At 36.4% G+C, this 19,088-nt stretch overlaps 1 protein-coding gene across 3 annotated transcripts in view; it reads left to right on the top strand.

Moving 5' to 3' along the window:
- Nucleotides 1–19,088, top strand: part of EXOC6B (exocyst complex component 6B) — a 620,952-nt gene that overhangs the window by 230,234 nt on the left and 371,630 nt on the right. For 2 of the 3 annotated variants that reach the window (XM_041757048.1, XM_041757050.1), the window contains exon 7: nt 10,144–10,320. The exons of the other annotated variant lie outside the window; for it this stretch is intronic. In XM_041757048.1, coding sequence (XP_041612982.1) covers nt 10,144–10,320 — 177 coding nt within the window. The remainder of the gene's footprint in view (nt 1–10,143; nt 10,321–19,088) is intronic. 3 annotated transcript variants of the gene reach the window in all.

Below are 19,088 nucleotides of genomic sequence, written 5' to 3'. Positions count from 1 at the left end.
ACTTGAACTATGTAAGTTATATATCAGTAATACCTCAATAAAGGTGGAAGAAAAAAAAGAGAAAGCACTGGAAGAGTGGTAACTAATATAGCAGGGTGTATGCAGCCACAAGTGGAAATATAAACAAAAGTACCCATGGAAAGGAGAAAACAGTCCAGTTCATATTGATAACTCCTGAGAAGCTGAGATTTGAGATGTGAGTTAATAATAGATGGGAGTGGGGGTGTGCCTGGGTGGCTCAATTGGTTGAGTGTCAGAGTCTTGATTTCAGCTCAGGTCATGATCTCGGTGGGCTCCCCACTCAGCCGGGAGTCTACTTTAGATTCTCTCTCCCTCTTCATCTGCACCTCCCACCCCTGCTCTCTCTCACACACAAGCACTTTTTCTCTCACATAAATAAATCTTAAAAAAATATAGATGGTGGGTTAAGATGAGGGGTTTAAAATAGTGTGATTTGTTGAAAATTAATATACAAAACAGTCATTTCCTCTTCTTCCTTCTGCTCCATGCATGGAATATTTGTACTTTAATTCTTAGGTGGAAGATTAGAAGATTCCTTTCTAGGGAAATTCATAAAAGACTGCCATGGAGCACCATTTGGATTTCATCAGCAAAGAGGTTATTTCCTTCCTTGAACTCCCTAAAGTTGAAGCCTGTTGGTTGACAAGGCTTCCAATGCTCACAGACCTTTCTGTAAGCTCTTAAGTGACTTATTGTTAAACATGAATGGCTGCTCAAGGATTAACAGACAGTTGAGGGAAAAATATCCAACTGGAAAGAGAGAGACCCAGATCTACCAATATGTGAAAACAAGTAACAATAAAAAAAATTATCAGGAGAGAACAGACAATGCAGAAACAGAATAATATGTTAAAAAAAACTAATTGGTATTCTCACAAATTAAAGATTTGATTTTTTATGTAAAAATGTTACAGAGATCATCAGGAGGTTTTACAGGAGAATTCAGTATCCATTAGGAATTCCAGATAAAGGGAAAAAATTTATCAGAGCCGTAATATAAGAAAATTCCCTTTATTCTGAAAGACTCAAATTATCAGGTTCATGGATATATTACTTACCCAGCAGAATGGATGAAGTAAAGATTTACACCAAGGTATGCCATTGTGAAATTTAGAACACATAGAGTAAAGAGATTTGAAAAGCTTCCAGAGAGAAAAAGTAGTATCATATACAAAAGAATGAAGATCAAAATGGCATTATCTTTCTCATTAGCAATAATGGATGCTAGAAGACAATGGAACAATGTCTTCAATTATCTGAGGAACCTTGAATTCTTTACTCAGTTAATTATTTTATCAGTTTATGTGAAGAATGATTAATCATTTTTAGACTTCAAGGACTCAGGAAATTTAACTTTCATGTGTCATTTCTTAAGAATTACTTAAAGAGGGATGCCTGGGTGGTGCAATGGGTTAAGCATCTGACTCTTGGTTTTGGCTCAAGTCGTGATCTCAGGGTCATGAGATTGAGCCCTGTGTTGGACTCAGTGCTTCGCCTGGAGTCTGCTTGAGATTCTCCATCCTCTCTCTAAAATAAATAAATAATCTGAAGAAGAAGAAGAAAAAAGAATCACTTGAAGATGTACAGAATTTAGGAAACTATGGCTCTAACTCCAGTGAAAGATGAAAGTAAGTCCCCTCTGGAATGACATTTATTAAGCAGGCCTCTAGGACAATCAACTCAGGTTACTTATGCCTTTAGGAATAATACAATCTGGATAGGGTGCCTATTATACTTATTATGATAACCTTTTTGAAGACACAAAGATTATTATCATTAGAATGTTACATTACAGAATTAAAAGAATTAGAGAATTTGAAACTCAAAACAAAAGCTATAATCAAAACAGAAAACTATAATTAAATATATGTAATCATTGCGTATATACTTGGCTCTGCAGGGAGATAGAATGCTTACCTGACATAATGATTAACATGATTATTCCTTTAACTTAAAATACTATGCTGGGAAGATAATTGAAGAAGCGATAAGGTAAGGGGTCTGGATTTTTAAGTGAGCTAAGTTTTTACCATAAAGTATAGGGTATTTATTTTATTTTTAAAATAGATTTTATTTATTTATTCATGAGAGACACAGAAAGAGAGATAGAGAGAGAGAGGCAGAGACACAGGCAGAGGGAGAAGCAGGCTCCTGGCAAGGAGCCGGATATGGGACTCCATTCTGGATCCTGGGACCACGCCCTGAGCCAAAGGCAGAGGATCAACCGCTGAGCCATCCTGATGTCCCACCTCCCCCACTTTTTTATATAGATTATAAAAGTATAGGGTATTATTTAGAGATGTGGATGTAAAAATATTAACTCTGCAGAACAGAATTGAGGGTGAGAAAAGCATAAGTGGGTGCTACTGTTTCTCATAAAATAGTTTTAGTATTCTCAGATTTTTAAAAACATGAACTTATATTCACTTGGCAGACATTTAAAATGAAATAAATTAGTTGGGTAAAGATGAAGTTTTCTAAAAAATCGAAGTGGAATAAGTAATTATTTGAGTGAGAAGTTACACCTCTATGTAACACTCAAGGTAAAGTTGTAGAAGGATCAAACATATTATTGTAAAGTAAATCATAGAAGGACTAGAGGAAAATAAATACTAATGAAATTGTAGAGTGGAAATTAAAAATTTTTTTACAGGGATCCCTGGGTGGCGCAGCGGTTTGGCGCCTGCCTTTGGCCCAGGGCGCGATCCTGGAGACTCGGGATCAAATCCCACATCGGGCTCCCGGTGCATGGAGCCTGCTTCTCCCTCTGCCTGTGTCTCTGCCTCTCTCTCTCTCTCTCTCTCTCTCACTGTGTGCCTATCATAAATAAATAAAAAAAATAAAATTAAATTAAAAAAATTTTTTTACATAGTCAAATCTAACGATATTTTATATTACAGCTTCTGCCTTTTTTTGTCATGTTTAGAAACCTTTATATTCAATGGGCAGAGGGTAGTCATGTCTAGTGATTCTGTAGGGGCTGGGAAATAAGCATTCATACACTTAGATGTGCTACTATGAAGTGGCATAGTTTTTCTGGAGGGCAGTTTCTCAGTATTTATTTATGTGTAGCACTTATACTTTCATCTATCTACATTTTCTACTTCTAGGAATTCCCCTATTAAAATAATGAAGGATATACACAAAAGTTTAGTTCTGGAGATACTCTATACAGCATTATTAAACAGCAAAATATTGGGAGCAATATAAATATCTTATAGTAGGCTATGATTAAATAAACATGTGTTCTTTTAAACGCAATACCATGCAAATGTTGTTATACATGTTTTTATTTGCAGAGAAAGATATTTGTGATACATTTATGAGGGAAAGCAGATTACAAGAAATTTATTTAGTGTGGTTCTTTTTTTGGCCTACCAATATAAATGTGAATTGCTGATAAATAGAAAATATAGATAAACAAAAAGAGCAATCTTTCACATGTACAGAAATCTTTGTATGTTGGTTTGTCATTCATCAAAATTACTGATATTACTGAATGGAGATTTTGATACTTTTTTATTTTTTTCTAATTTATTTTACAGTTAACTGTAATTAACATGTTTCTGTATATGTGGTCTGTCCATTTGTGTATTGACCAAGGAAAAACAGTCTTTAAAAAGAGCTGATAAAAAAAATAAAAAGAGCTGAGAATTATCCTAATATACAAGAGAATTGCAGAAAATTTTACTATTGCATCATACAAAGTGTAATACCCTACATGTAGTACATCTTATTGCAGTGAGTTTTGTTAGTGCTAATACTACTCCCCTCAAGGAAATACAGGTTTAAATATGAACTGGAAACTTTCAAAGGGCTCAGGATCTCAGTTATGATTTTAAAATAATATAGTGACTATCTTCCTCAATGAAAAAATGTTCGAAGGGTATCATAATCCTAGATTACTCATCCCACTGATGGAAATTCTTTGGGATCTGATTAAGGTACACGAAAAACTATTTATCCTTCCTTTAAAGTGTCATACAAAGTACTCATACATGTATATACATATATACATGTCCTTATGGACTCTACTATGCAAAAATAACTTTTTAAATATGATCTTGATATGTTATTTTTTCCTCAGTTTTGAATCACTATCTTCTGTTTTGTTTTCTATTTGTTTGAATCAGATGTTGGAGCTGGTTGCCAAAGCATGCTAGTTGCCAGAGCTAGTGCTGGTAAATATGGAGAAACTTTGTTGTGATATTGCCTCTTTTTTGCATCTCCCTTGTTTGGTGAGACTCAGAGAGACAACTTCAGAGTTTTTGTATCTTGATCTGGCCAGTTATTTTCATGGTTATCATTTGGGCTTAAGACATAAAGAGGGGGTCGTAGTTCTACTTCATTTTATTGTTGTATGAGATGTTATTTTAGCTTTGGTTTCCCTGAGGGAAACATGGGAGGTTGTATTTGAGTGGTTTATTTAAGCACATGATCTATTGGAATAGGGGTCAGGAAGGGTGAGAAGAAAAGTTGGTAGAATCTGTAAATGGTACATTGTAGGGCAGTCTGATTCCTTGATCCATGAGGCCTTCTGAGAAGCCATATGGAACTGACAACAGTGGGAGGGGCAGAACGGGGAAGCATTTAGCTCTTTGGTCAAGGGCAGTCTCACTTCTGGGCTGAGAATCATGAATGCTGAACAGTTCTTGTGATGACAGGAAGCTAGAGGTGTGGTGTAAGTGTGAAAGCTGGTTTTAGGTTCTACTCTGTGGCACTCGAAATAGGTTGCTGATGCTCTAGCTGGAATAAGCTGAGACTGAGAGGATCTGGAGTACAAGGTGTGTCCTGAATAGAGATCTAAGACTTGAAATGTAATTCAAATACAACATTGAGTGGCAATGAGTAGCAGTATTAGATGCCATTAATGATTATGCATCTAAATATTGCTAGCTTAGATGCTTCTCTCCTAGACCTTAAAACAAGGTTCCTATCTCATTTTTAACATTTTTTTAAAACTTTTATTTATTTATGATAGTCACAGAGAGAGAGAGAGGCAGAGACACAGGCAGAGGGAGAAGCAGGCTCCATGCACCGGGAGCCCGATGTGGGATTCGATCCCGGGTCTCCAGGATCGCGCCCTGGGCCAAAGGCAGGCGCCAAACCGCTGCGCCACCCAGGGATCCCTCTATCTCATTTTTAGAGGGAAGACAGGCACAGCTTAAAATTCTTAGTGGTTTTTTTTTTCTGTTTGACTTGTCTTTTAATTCAAGGTACTTTACATAACATTATCTAATGTAAACCTTGTGACAGCTCTGAGATACATTTCTTTTAATCTTTTTTTTTTAAATAGATAGGGATGTTACACAGAGAAGGAAAGAATTTACCAAAGTTATAGAATTACTAAATTGTAGAGCTTAGATTTAAAGACTTGCCTTGGGGGTGGCTGGGTGATGGGCACTGAGGGGGGCACTTGATGGGATGAGCACTGGGTGTTATTCTATATGTTGGCAAATTGAACACCAATAAAAAATAAATTAAAAAAATGGACTTGTCTTAACTCCAAGAAGCTTCCCCCCTCCCTTGATCTATCTATCATCTATCTATCTATCTATCTATCTATCTATCTATCTATCTATCTATAATTGAAGCTCATATAATCCTGTCAGGCCTCCAAACCTATACACCTAGAGACCTCTCTTCAGCTAGTTTCTGATTCTGAAGGTCATTTTAATGTATTTCTTTAATCCACTAGAGGTCAGTATTAGGTTGATAAAGACCCGAGCCTTTGCTATTTGATTCACAGAATTTCAACTGAGTTTTACTGCTAGGTACCCTTGGAAGTTATATTTCACAATAAAATTTTATTTATTAACATATGTAGACATTTTTTTATATGTAGACATACTAGGTTAATAGTCCAGTTCAGATAATTCTTATGGGTGTTTACTCCTTCTTCCTTCTCTCTCTTTTTTTTCTTTCTGTTTTTCCCCTTTTTTATTAGGTAGAACATCCAAATCATCTCTTTAATTAAGCCAAATCTCATTCTTAATATATTTCTTTTGTTATCCATTGCCTTTATATAGTAAACATTTATCTAAATTTACTATGTATGTGTCACCATATCTGGGTTTGGGGGATTCTAAGAATGATGAAATGTGTTTCCTATCCTCAAAGAGAAGAGTTACCCACTAAAGTGCTGTCCTGTCTTTTTTTTTTTTTTTAACCTGACTACCTGACAGGTTTACTGAATACCTCTTTTCTATCCTCCTTCAACCTATTATTTCTGTGGTTCTTCTGTTTGGAAGACCTCATCCTTTAGTCATCAAGACCAGAATAGTCTTATTTTTCCTTCCTCTCTTCCAGGTATTGCATTGAAATCAGTAAATTCTGTTGCTTCTGCAAGTCATCTGTCTGCTCCTACCTTAATTCAAGTCCTCATCGTTATTTGGACTGTCCTAGTGATCTATATTGGGTTTTCTGTTTCTAGTCCTTGTCTTCTCCCAGTTGACTGCTCCTCGGCTCCTGGAGGATTTGCCTGAATTGTAAAGCTAATCCAGGTCTTCCTCTGCTTGCATTCTTTCATTGTTTCTCCCTTGCCTACTAGCAAACTTCAGACCACTTTGTATGGCTTCTTTATCTCTTGGTAGTTCTTTATCACCTGTACTTTCATACAGAATTACTTATTCCTTGGGTGGGTAATATTATTTCACACATGATGACCTTTTCTCACGCTTATTCTTTTACCTATCTTCCTTGGCAAAAATCTTAATCTTTTAAAAGCACAGGTTGCTACTCCTTCCTCTGTGGAGCCTATTTGGAATTCCCTCCAAGCAGATATGATTACTTTCTCCTATGTGTAATTAGGCATCTGTGTTTCTGTTATTATGCTTATTGCACTTAATTTCAGCCACTTATTTGCCTCTCTTTGCTTCCTGTAAGAGTATGAGGCGAGGTTCACAAGTCAGGGACTCCATCTGATTCTTTGTAGGCCTGGTATGCAGCACAATGCCTGGTACCAAGAGACATTCAGTACACATTTGGTGGACAGTAGGGATATGGAGAGGGTGCACTCTGAGTTAGCACAGCGAAAGGAGGCTTCCTAAGGGAAAAGAGTTCTAGTTGGGATTCAGAGGACAGGTTGGATGTAGGCAGGGAGAGGTCATCCAGTAGAGAAATGGCATACTGTTTCTAATTTATTATGTGGTAGAGTTTGATCCGAGTTGAAGATTCATGGTGGAGAGTACTGGATAAGCACATTGGAAAATTAGATTCAGCTTCCATTATGGTGGAGTCTAAGGGAAGTTGGGATGGTATTGGGATTTGTACTTGTTTAAATTTTTTCTCCCAGTTTCCCTCATGTTCAATTTGTGTGATGATTTCTGTGGCTTAAGAAAAGCCTGGTCCTAATATGCAGGGGATTTCTAATGAGAAGGTGATGAGTTCCATTTTAGGTCTATTGGAAGTGAGGCGGCAGTAGAACCCACAAGCAGTATAGGCGATGTGCTACTGAGTCTTGGGAGAGTGGTCAGAGTGAAAGAGAAGAGGGCTTGAGGAAGAAATCTTGCTTAATTTCTCTATATTAGGAAATCAGAGAAGGATATATATGAAGGAATCTTGAGAAAGATGTCATGAAGTATATAAAAATTAGTCACAAAGTGAACAATTAAGAAAAAGAAAACACCTAGTGCTTTCTAAGGTCTACTTGTCTGCTTGGTATCCTCCTCTCCCAATCCAAGACAGATGGCAGAGATCAGTCTGCTGCTGCTTTGGTTCATGGTTATAAAGGTTGTCTTTGGAGGGACAGAATAAATGGTCCTGGTGAAATAGTTTAGCATGTTAGGACAGAGCTCTGAAGGGCTTTTGTTGTTGTTTTTCATGGACTTTAGTGTTACATTTTAATTTTAGCATATATTGCATGCATTTATATAGTTCTATCTATATTTACTTTTTCCCACTTCCTGCCAGTCCCATAACAGAGTTTAGATCCATGGTAATTTTCATTTTCATTCATATTTTAATATTTCATTGTTCTACCTGAGATCCCGTGTTTCCAACTTGGCTGCTTCTGCTTAGCAGATCTGCCCTGACTATTCTTTTACAGACAGAAGCCTTGATCATTTTGAGAGACCTCAAGTACTGGTAAAGCCTTGGACTACAATTTACCATGCTTTGATTTCTAGCTATAGGGTTTGCTATCTAAATTTACCTATTTGGCCCAAGCTGCGTTTCTTTACATTGTTAGGAAAATCTGGCAGCACCTAAAAAGAACACATCACAGAAGATCTAAAATTACTTCCCTAGGATACTTTCAGTTTTGTATCATTTCAAGTTTAAATGACAGTATTTGAATGTGGCTCCTCTTGATTGCTTTTGATATACTGGTAGTATTTTATCCATTGTGAAGAAAAATAAATGATTTGGGATTGAATAGATTAAGACGACCTTATGAAAGCTTTTAGTTTTGCTGTACTAAAAAGGACAGGATTAAAAGACAAGTGATCACTCTAGTGTAGGGCTTGCTTTTTTTTAATATGAAAGCTCTAGGAAGTTCTCCCTTCCTTTGTGCTTCCCCAGAGTCCTTAATCCTTTTTTGTGTGATTTGCTTGAAAGTGGAAAAGAACTTCTTACTTTTGAAAGACTTCTATCTAATTGAGGTTCTCATATGCTTGGAGGATAGGATATTTTATGTACAAACATAAATTAAATGTTTTTGGGTAACCTCTCTTTTTCAGTTTGTTACTGAAACCATGTATATTTTATGTAAGTCAACCCAAAATATCAGTGAATATTATGCATGGAAACAAGCTTGTCCATTGATTCAAATCTCTGGAATGTAGATTCTTTTCATTTTCTTGGCAGAAACTGGCTCCCATAATTCAATTTTTTCTCTGTCCTATTATAATTGTCTCATTTAACCAGTGCCTGGACTAACATACTTAATATTTATTTATCTTGAATTTCTTAATCTCATTCAGAATATTTGGAGACTCTGATTTTCTCCAGAACTAATTTCTGCCTGTCACTGAGGGGAAATGTCAAATATTGATTAAGAAATGCATATTTTGAGAGACCATACTTCTTAAGCTTTGTGTCTTAGGATGACATTAAGCATTATTTAAAAAATAGTGGAAGTTCCATTGTGAAATATTTTGGAACATGCTGGGTTAAACCAAATAAAGAAGTTTACTTAAAAAAGATTTCTCTCAATTTTTATTCTCTTAATGTGCATTGTGTACCTACAAGGCTCCATGACAACAGTGTTTCCCATGTATTCAACAACAGAACCTTTTGTGGGGGAAATACTTTGTCATGCTTTGAGGAACTATTGGTGTAGTAGGAAGATTTCTCCTCTGGATTTAGGACATTACACATTGAGCTTCTACTTGACCACTAACTAGCCTTGTGACCTCAAACAAATCTTTTGTCTTCCAGCCTCAGTTCCCTGAGTCGTGACTAAGGTCACTTTCAGCTCTAGCACCCTGTGGTTTAATACTTATGTCACTGACTCCACATAGTCACACTTTCCACTTCTTTGCATGGATTGAAACCACACCATCTGAATCTGTTTTATAAAGCTGAGTGGGTTACATTTCCTTTTTATGAAAGTTCAGAAGAAGAAACCCTTTAAAATTCTGTTTTACACAGATTAAGATCATGCAATTCTGAAGGATTAGTTAGGTCAAATTACTCTATTAAGATGTTTCATTCTCCTGATTACATTTGTTGGTCTCTTATAACCACAGAACTGTTCTCAAGGGTCTACTAAGCTAAAAAGCTCTTGTCCCTCTTCCCTCAACCACAATGATCCCAGCATGGCATGTATCTCGTGGGAGATGCATGTTTAGTCATTTGCACTAATCTCTTAGCTGTGTAGGTGAAGAAGAGTAGGCTTCATTTTTGTGGTGATGTAGTGAGTATATTTGGAAAGTTTTCTGATAACATCGACTGATTATCTTCTTTTCTGGGAAATGAATCAAGATGAGTAACTTCAGGGTTAAAAAATGTATATATTAATGTGTTTGATTTTATTTCTGGGACTAAAACTGTCTTAAGACATCTTATTGTATTTTCTTTAAGACACCAACTTGTTCAAAATTAGAAGTTCTTTGAATGCTGAATTAAGTCCTTTTCTTTCTTTCTTCTTTTTTAATGCGTGTGTATGTGTTTCTATCCTAGGCACAACAGCAAAGAAACTTGGATAACATCGTCTTGCAACAACCCAGAATAGGTAGCAAGAGAAAATCTAAGAAAGACGTGTACACAATTTTTGATACAGAGTTAGAAAGCACTAGCCCCAAGTCTGAACAGGATTCAGGAATCCTGGATGTTGAAGATGAGGAAGATGACGAAGAGGTAACCAACATTTGAACTGGGGAAATGAGACTAATGTTAGGTTTACGTTTTTTTTTAAGATTATATATATATATATATATATATATATTTTTTTTTTTTTTTTTTGAGAGAGAGAGAGAGAGAGAGAGAGTAGGCAAGCAATAGGAGAGGGAGAAGCAGGCTCCTTGCTGAGCAGAGTGCCCACTGCGGGGCTCAAACTCAGGACCCTGGAATTGTGACCTGAGTTGAAGGCAGACACCCAACTGACTGAGCCACCCAGGTGCCCATATGTTAGGTTTAAATGTAGTATATTTGAGATGTGATAAAGAATTTACCCAGGTAATACAACTTGTGTGATCTTACGGATATTAAATACCACTTTAAACACAAATGGGCCTCAATACAAGGAAATTGGAGATACACCATGATATTTTAGATTCTAATTGTTTAGGTTTTGAATATATTTAACCATTTTTTTATTTTTTAAGTTTCAGGGTTTTTGACTATATACCAACTGGTTACTACATTAAGGAAAAAGTAGAGTTTACCTGACATAGAGAAAGATATAGGTGACCTCCTCTGAACTGGAACATGGTTACTTGAGACAAAAGATGTTGCTTTAAACAGTGGGGTACAAATAAAGGGGTCTTAAATTAATAATAGAAAAAGGCCCCAAAAATTTGAGAATGGATTTCTGAAAGAAATAAATACATGAGCAATTATGGAGAATCTGGGAATTTTGTGACATCCATAACCTCTTAGATCAGTTCTGTATCACTTTCAGTTGGCTTAACTAGTACATGTATTTATATCCTGATTTGTTGTTGGAAGTAAATTTAGTGTGTTTTTAAAAATAAAACTACTGGGAATACTTGAGATATCTTGTTAAAATGTTTTTCTAAATACTTACCATTTGAATAAACTGGATCAGTTTCTTTGTGAATGTAGTGATCAGGAGCATGAACACTGGAGTCATACAGATTGCATCTAGATCCTGGCTTTGCCATTTTGTTATATTTTGTTTTTTAAAATTATCATTATTACTCACATCACTTACTTTTTTAAATGTCCACTGACATGTGTGAGGAACCATTTATGCCTGCACTCTGTCAGTTGTTTGCCTTTAAGTACTTGGCTCTTTTGCATTGTTTCATCTCTTCAGATAAAATTGGGGTTACGGTCTTCTCCATCTTTGTTCTTTGTTCTTTGTTCTGTCTGACTGCCCTTCTTATTCTTAATCCCCCTCTCACCCAAAAACTATACACCCAAACTTGCCACTGTCTAACTTGGGAATTTTAGGTAACTGTTGAATCTGTTGAAACTTGAGTCTTCATCTGTCAAGTAAAGATCGTAGTCTATGTCATAGGATTGTACAAGTGTCTGCTCCATAAAAGGTGGTCAGCAAATATTAGTTTCTGTTCTGTTGTTAATCTTTTTTGCCACCTTGTGTTATGTATCACTACTGTCATATTCTTCATCAGGATGTGTTTATTACATAAATGAGATATGTTAGTAGTTAACAATGTGTGAGATTTTCATCAAAATCCCCATTGCACCTCGATAAGAAATAGAGCTAAGAAAAGAACCAGGCACTTGCCTGATATCTACAGAAACAGAAAGGGGCAGAGAAGACTTGGTTCTCCTCAGTATTTTCTAGCATCCTCTCTTCTTGCTTGAAGTGGCTGTTATGGTAGGATATGGATCTACCCTGAAGACCAGACTCTCAGGTATTAGGCCTGTCACTGATGGCAACTTAGTAGTGGTACAAGCAAGCATCAGAATCAAGAAAGAATACTTAATGCCTTTCATTTACATTTTGGGTACCTGTTAAGGAAATTAAATTCTTATAAGGCACTGTGACCTAAGGAAAACAGAAGTTAGACATAGTCTATGCCCTCAATAATATATACCTCAAAGAGATGGCTAGATGATAAGGTGGAAGAATGAAATATATACATGGTTCTCACATATAGTGAGAACCTTATGGATACAAGCCATTCTTTATCATGAGCTCGCTGAAGATCCTGTGCAAATCCTCTTTAGTTTTTGTGCTATATTTCTTCTTTGTTTTGTCTTCTGAGGCCCAGAGAAGATAAATTGGGACTATGAAATGTGTTGAGGGTTTCTCATAAATGAAGTATTATAAGAATGTACTTGGAAGTTAACATTTTAAAATGGTCATATATCCCAAATCAAACAGAATCCTGTTAGAGATTTGCTGATTGAGCTCTTACAACAAGAATTCAGCACTTCACTGTCATCTAATGGCATCCTATCTTTAAAAAAAATCGTACCTTCTATTTATTTACTTCTCAGTTTGAATCTTCTTCAAGTGCACATTCTTAATCTCAAACCTCATGTAGAGAATTATTTATTTAGATGTCTCCAAACTGGTTTCTTGGCATAGTTCTTGCATGGTGTGAATAAATTCTTCAGATAAGATCTTTCGTGACCCACTGTGACGTTCTGACCTTCATTCTTGTCATTCTTCAACAGGCCTCATTGAGAGCAGCATAAATAGTTTTTGAAATATTTTGACTTCTAAACTGTGGCACAGAATCCTGTAGGGCAGTGATTCTTAATCTATTTGGGTTCATATATTTCTTTGAGAGTTTGATAAAAAATATATATGGCGTATTTCCCCAGTGAAATATACATGTATTCACTCAAAAAAGTTGTGCATGAAATTTCAGGGGATTTCTGAAACTCAGTTTGCCCTCAGAAGCCATGTTAAGAACACAGGTTATAAGTTAAGTGCTTCTGAAATTTTAATCTGCATAGAAATCACCATCAAATCATTATAAAACGCAGATTTGGATCTTGCAGGTTGGGGATGAAATCTGAGAATCTGCATTTGTAACAGGCTCCCAGGTGAGGATGGTGCTTCTTCTGTACACAGAGCACACTTGAGGTTGCAGGGCTATAGAGGACCTCAAGGAAACATTTTTAGTGCATAAAGAAGACAAAAACCTTGAATGTTTGGATTTCTTATTGATTTTTCATTATTATGTCTTAAGATTTTTCCAACAATGAATGCAGTACTTGAAGAGAAAGTTACCTTTTGCTTTCTAAAATCTATTTCTTATACAAAAGAGTACCGGCATTATTTTTTATGAAATTCTATGACTTGGACTTAATATAATTAAGTTTAGGTATTTTCTTATGCACCGAAGTGAGAACTTTTTCTCTTTCCTGTACTTTTAATGAAAGTGCATTTAGTACATTCTTTGAGTCAAGTGACATTTGTAGACTGCTATGTCTTTAGTGTGCTAATACTTAATGAGAGACCACAGAATGAGATGGGTAAGAAAACCCTAACACCTAGAAAATGGCTTAGAACATAGTAAGCAGGTATTTAATATATTGTTGAACTGAAATAAAGTTTGTGCCAGACATAGAAAAACTAAATAGACTGGGAATTGAAGATGAAATCATCTTGGATGAAAAAATCAGCTCACATGGAGAACCAATTGACATAGTCATTCTCTTGATTCCTGAGAAGTGTTGTAGGGAAAAGTGTTCCTTTGTAAAATTCTCTATTTGTACTTTATTTTTTGTCTGAGCTAATGAAAGGGTCACCTTGATTAAAGTAAGGTTGTTTTTTTTGTTTGTTTGTTTTTACTTGTCATGTATTAAAGTTGAACTATATAAATTGCTAAATAAATAAATTATCAAATAATAATTTGATAATTTTTGACCAATAAATTAATTCAATTGATTTTCAATGTAAATATGTATGATCTGGGGAATTTATTCTTAATCTCTGTATCATCCTGTGGAATAAGTAGATGTTATTGCTCTTCTCTAAATATTTAGATAGGACTTAACAATTTTGTTTTAGAAGTGGTGAACTTTTTAGATTGAGAATGTACTTGTGGTGTTAGATTCATCAGGAGTCTCTCTTTTTTTTTTTAAAAGATTTATTTATTTATTTATTTATTTTATTTATTTATTTATTTTAGATAGAGTGCATGTGCATGAGCATGTGAGTGGGGAAGGGGCAGAGGGAGAATCTCAGGCAGACTCCCTGCTGAGCGTGGAGCTCAGCGGTTGGGGGGGGTTGGGCAGGAGAGGTGGGGGCTTGGGGAACTTGATCTCACAACCCTGAGATCATGACCTGAGCTGAAATCATGGGTTGGTCACTTAACCAACTGAGCCACCCAGGCACCCCAGGTGTATCGTTTTTGAGATATCTCAAGATAAAGTACAAGGATACTTTAAATGATATATTATTTGTGAGAAGGGGGACGATGATGCCTTCTGAAGGCAGAGCTGTTGTAAGGATTGACTGAAATAGTGTATATATATATAATGGTCTCATCACAGTGCTTGACACACACAATACTATGAGTATATAATAGTTACTATTATGGGATATGACTATATCCTTTTTTGGGGGAATAAAGGTAAAATACAAGTTAATACAGTTTTTGATATCATATATTTGCATGGACTGGTGGAACACTATCTACTGTAAATAATCTGCTTGAAATAAAGCAATATTGGATAAGAAATAGTTTGAAGCAGGGCCTGTGATTTCTTTTTTTGTTTCTAGGTTACTTCAGAGTGTCTGGATTCTTAGAACACTTCCTTGGTACCATACTTCTGGCACATTCTTATTCTAGTTTGTATCTCTTTTATTTTTTTATTTTAAATTCAATTTGTCAACATATAGTATAACATCCATGCTAATCCTATCAAGTTGCCCTCCTTAGTGCCTGTCACCCAGTTACTCTATCCCCCCACAGACTTCTTCTTCAGCAACCCTGTTTGTTTCCTGGAATTAGGAGTCTCTCATGGTTTGTCTCCCTAATTTTTCCCCACTCAGTTTCCCTCCTTCCCTTATAATCCCGTTCACTAGTTCTTATATTCCACAAATGAGTGAAACCATATGATTATTGTCCTTCTCTGATTGACTTATTTCACTCAGCATAATACTCTCCAGTTCCATCCATCGAAGCAAATTGTGGGTATTCATCCTTTCTGATGGCTGAGTAATGTTCCATTGTATATATATAGACCACATCTTCTTTATCCATTTGTCTGTTGAAGGAAATCAAGGCTCCTTCCACAGCTATTGTGGACATTGCTGCTATGAACATTGAGGTGCAGGTGTCCTGGTGTTTCACTACCTCAGTATCTTTAGGGTAAATATCCAGTAGTACAATTGCTGGGTCGTAGGGTGGCTCTATTTTTAACTTCTTGAGGAGCCTCCACACTGTTTTCCAGATGGACTGTACCAGTTTGCACTCTCACCAACAGCATAAGAGGGTTCCCCTTTCTCTATATCCTCTCTAACATTTGTTGTTTCCTGTCTTGTTAATTTTCACCATTCTCACTGGTGTGAGGTGGTATCTCATTGTGGTTTTGATTTGTACTTCCCTGATGGCAAGTGATACAGAGCATTTTCTCATGTGCTTGTTAGCCCTATGTGTGTCTTCTTTGGAGAAATGTCTTTATATATTTTGTATCTCTTTTAATTGTTTATACTGTGAAAGAGTAGTAGTCACTGTTTTACCCATACAACTCTTTGTATGGTGTAGGTCAAATAAATGGTTGTTGACCAAATGATCCGTGTCAGATTTGGCTCTCAAGATTTTGGTGTCTCTTTTGAAATATGGAGTTAACAGGATGGAATTGCTAATTTACATACAAGTATCATGTAATATATAATGCCTTCTGAGATGTCTTTATGATGTGGTACTGTACTGATTTTGAGATAACAAGATTATTTGTTTGCCAGGGATGCCGTAACAAAATACCATAGAGTACCTGGCCTACGCAACAGAAATTTATTTTCTCCCAGTTCTGGAGGCTGGAATTCCCAAGATCAATGTGTCACTAGGGTTGGTTTCCTGCTGAGGACTCTTTCTTTGGCTTGCAGATGACTGTCTTCTTGCTTCATCCTCACACAGTTTTTTTCTCTGTGATTGTATCTTCCTGGTATGTCTTCCTTTTTTTAAATAAAGACACCAATCCTATTTCCTTAGAGCTCCACACTTACGACTTCATTTAACCTTGATTATCTTCCGAAAGGCCGTATTTCCAAATACAGTCACATTGGGGTTCAACTTTTTTTTTTTTTTAATTTTTATTTATTTATGATAGTCACAGAGAGAGAGGCAGAGACACAGGCAGAGGGAGAAGCAGGCTCCATGCACCGGGAGCCCGACGCGGGATTCGATCCCCGGTCTCCAGGATCGCACATTGGGGTTCAATATACGAAATTTTGGGGAGATATAATTTAGTCCATAACACAGGGTGATTGGAAAGGACACAGGATTTGTATTTAGAAAGTACAAGTTCTGTCAGCTTTGTGTTATCAGAGCAAATCATGTAATTTCTCTGAGTGTTTCTTTTCTCACCTCTAAAATAGTGACAATAATTAATTGGTGCTAAATTGCTTGTGAAAAATTGTGGTTATTGTGATATTTGACCCAAATTTCAAATTACTTATTGCAACACTTTCAAATGACAACAAGATAACAAAATGAGGATTATTTCTCAGTCAGTTAAAGTGAAGCAAAGGATGCCATTATTACTTTAGAGTTAAAATCAGAGGCTGCATATTGGCAGCCCATGGGCCAGAAAGAGTTTGCAAAATGACTGTTGGCTTACATAGTGCTTAAAAGTTTTTAAAATATTTGCCAACGTTTAAGTAGTTGAATTCACATAAAAATCTTTATTTTCAACTTAGCCTCTAAGTATGGAGAATCTCCTCGAGTAGCAAGGAGCTATGATATCTTTTGTGTCTGCACATTGGATGTTGCCATTTATTATCACACTTGTGCTATTGAGAGAAATATATTATTACTTACACTGGATCTGTGCTTAAAAATGGCAAACTGTAAGATAGACTGACAAGGGTCACATGTTTGTAAAAAAATGATAAGAACAGAGTTCTTTGTAAAAATGAGTAGTTGTTCTAGATATTTCACATACAAAGTATGTCTGTTAAGAGAATACAATTTGAAAAGTTGGCCTGATTCACTTATTCCCAATACCCACTGACTTTTGTAGTCTTGGTTTTTCACTTCACTTCAGTTCTTTTTTTTTTCTTTTTTTTTTGTTTTAGGTTTTATTTATTTATTTGAGGGAGAGATTGAGAGAGTCCTGGAAGGGGTAGAAGGGCAGAGGGAGAGAGAGAGAGAAACTCAGGCAGATTCTGTGCTGAGTGTGGAGCCCAATGTGGGGCTCAGTCTCACGACCCTGAGATTACAACCTGAGCTGAAACCAAGAGTCGGACACTCAACCGACTGTGCTACCCAGGTGTCCCATCAGAGTACCTTTTGGTTAGTTTGTTAGTTAGTTATGTATGTATGTGGACCCCAGTGCGGGCTTGAACTAAGTCTCTGAGATCAAGATCTGAGCTGAGATCAAGAGTTGGGTGCTTAACCAGTCACTCTTCTCTTAATTCTTAATGAAAACTGGTCTATTAAGAATACATATAATGAAATGAAGAGTAAATACATACCCATACTTAAAATCAAAAGCAATAAAAGCAATTTAGAAAGTTGAATGAAAACTATGGCATGCTTTAGACATTCTGTTTTGGTTTTCCTATTCTTTTAGGTCTGTCTATTGGCAGGGATATATTACGGCTCACATTGATTTAATATCGTTAAAATTTTTTCATTGTGCTGATGGTATAAAGTTCTTGTTATTTTGAAATTATTTTCTTCAATTTCTAAACACCTACCTGACTTTTCAGTTCTTGTAGAATTTCTCCTTTATATTCTTATTCAACCACCCCCTTCACTCTGTAATAAGTTGCTAATAGCCCTAATGAGAGAATATACTCCTTTTCCCCTCATCTTTGTCTAAAATATTGAATTCTACTTTTCCCTGAGGACTAGCTCAACGTGACCTCTTCTGAACACCTATCTATCATCTATCTATCTATCTATTCATTATTTTTTTAAAGATTGATTTTATTTACTCATGAGAGAGAGAGGGAGGAAGAAATATAGGCAGAGAGAGAAGCAGGTTCCCTGCGAGAAGCCTGATGTGGGACTCGATCCCAGAACCCTGGGATTATGCCCTGAGCTGAAGGCAGATGCTCAACCGCTGGGCCACCCAGCCATCCCTCACTCATTATTTTAAATTGAGGTATAATTGATTTTTAACATTATATTAATTTCAGGGGTACAGCATAATGATTCAATATTTGCATATATTGCAAAATGATCACCATAGTTGTTTCGTTAACATCCATCAGAATGCCTAGTTACAAAATTTTGTTTTCTTGTGATGAGAACTTTTATTTTATTTTTTTATTTTTTAAAGATTTTCTTCATGACAGAGAGAGAGAGAGAGAGAGAGAGAGAGAGAGAGAGAGGCAGAGGGAGAAGCAGGCTCCATGCAGGGAGCCCGATGTGGGACTCGATCCTGGGTCTCCAGGATCACATTCCGGGCCAAAGGCGGCGCCAAACCGCTGGGCCACTGGGGCTGCCCGTTGAGAACTTTTAGATGTCTCTTAGAAATGTACAAATATGCAATGTACTATTGCTAACTGTAGTTACCATGCTATACATTACATCTATATGACTTAATTTTATGATTGGAAATTTGTACCTTTTGACCCCTTCACCTATCTTGCCCACACCCCAAACCCTTATCCAGAGTAGCACCTTCTTTATAAAAACTTATTTTTTAAGGGTAGCCCAGGTGGCTCAGCGGTTTAGCGCCACATTCAGCCCAGGGTGTGATCCTGGGGAGCCAGGATTGAGTCCCACATTGGCCTCCCTGCATGGAGCCTACTTCTCTGTCTGCTTGTGTCTCTGCCTCTC

The sequence above is a fragment of the Vulpes lagopus genome, chromosome 5 (assembly GCF_018345385.1).
Source record: "Vulpes lagopus strain Blue_001 chromosome 5, ASM1834538v1, whole genome shotgun sequence".
Taxonomy (NCBI): Eukaryota; Metazoa; Chordata; class Mammalia; order Carnivora; family Canidae; genus Vulpes; species Vulpes lagopus.
Note: the sequence above shows the minus strand (reverse complement) of the source record. Positions and strands in the feature narration are given on the sequence as shown.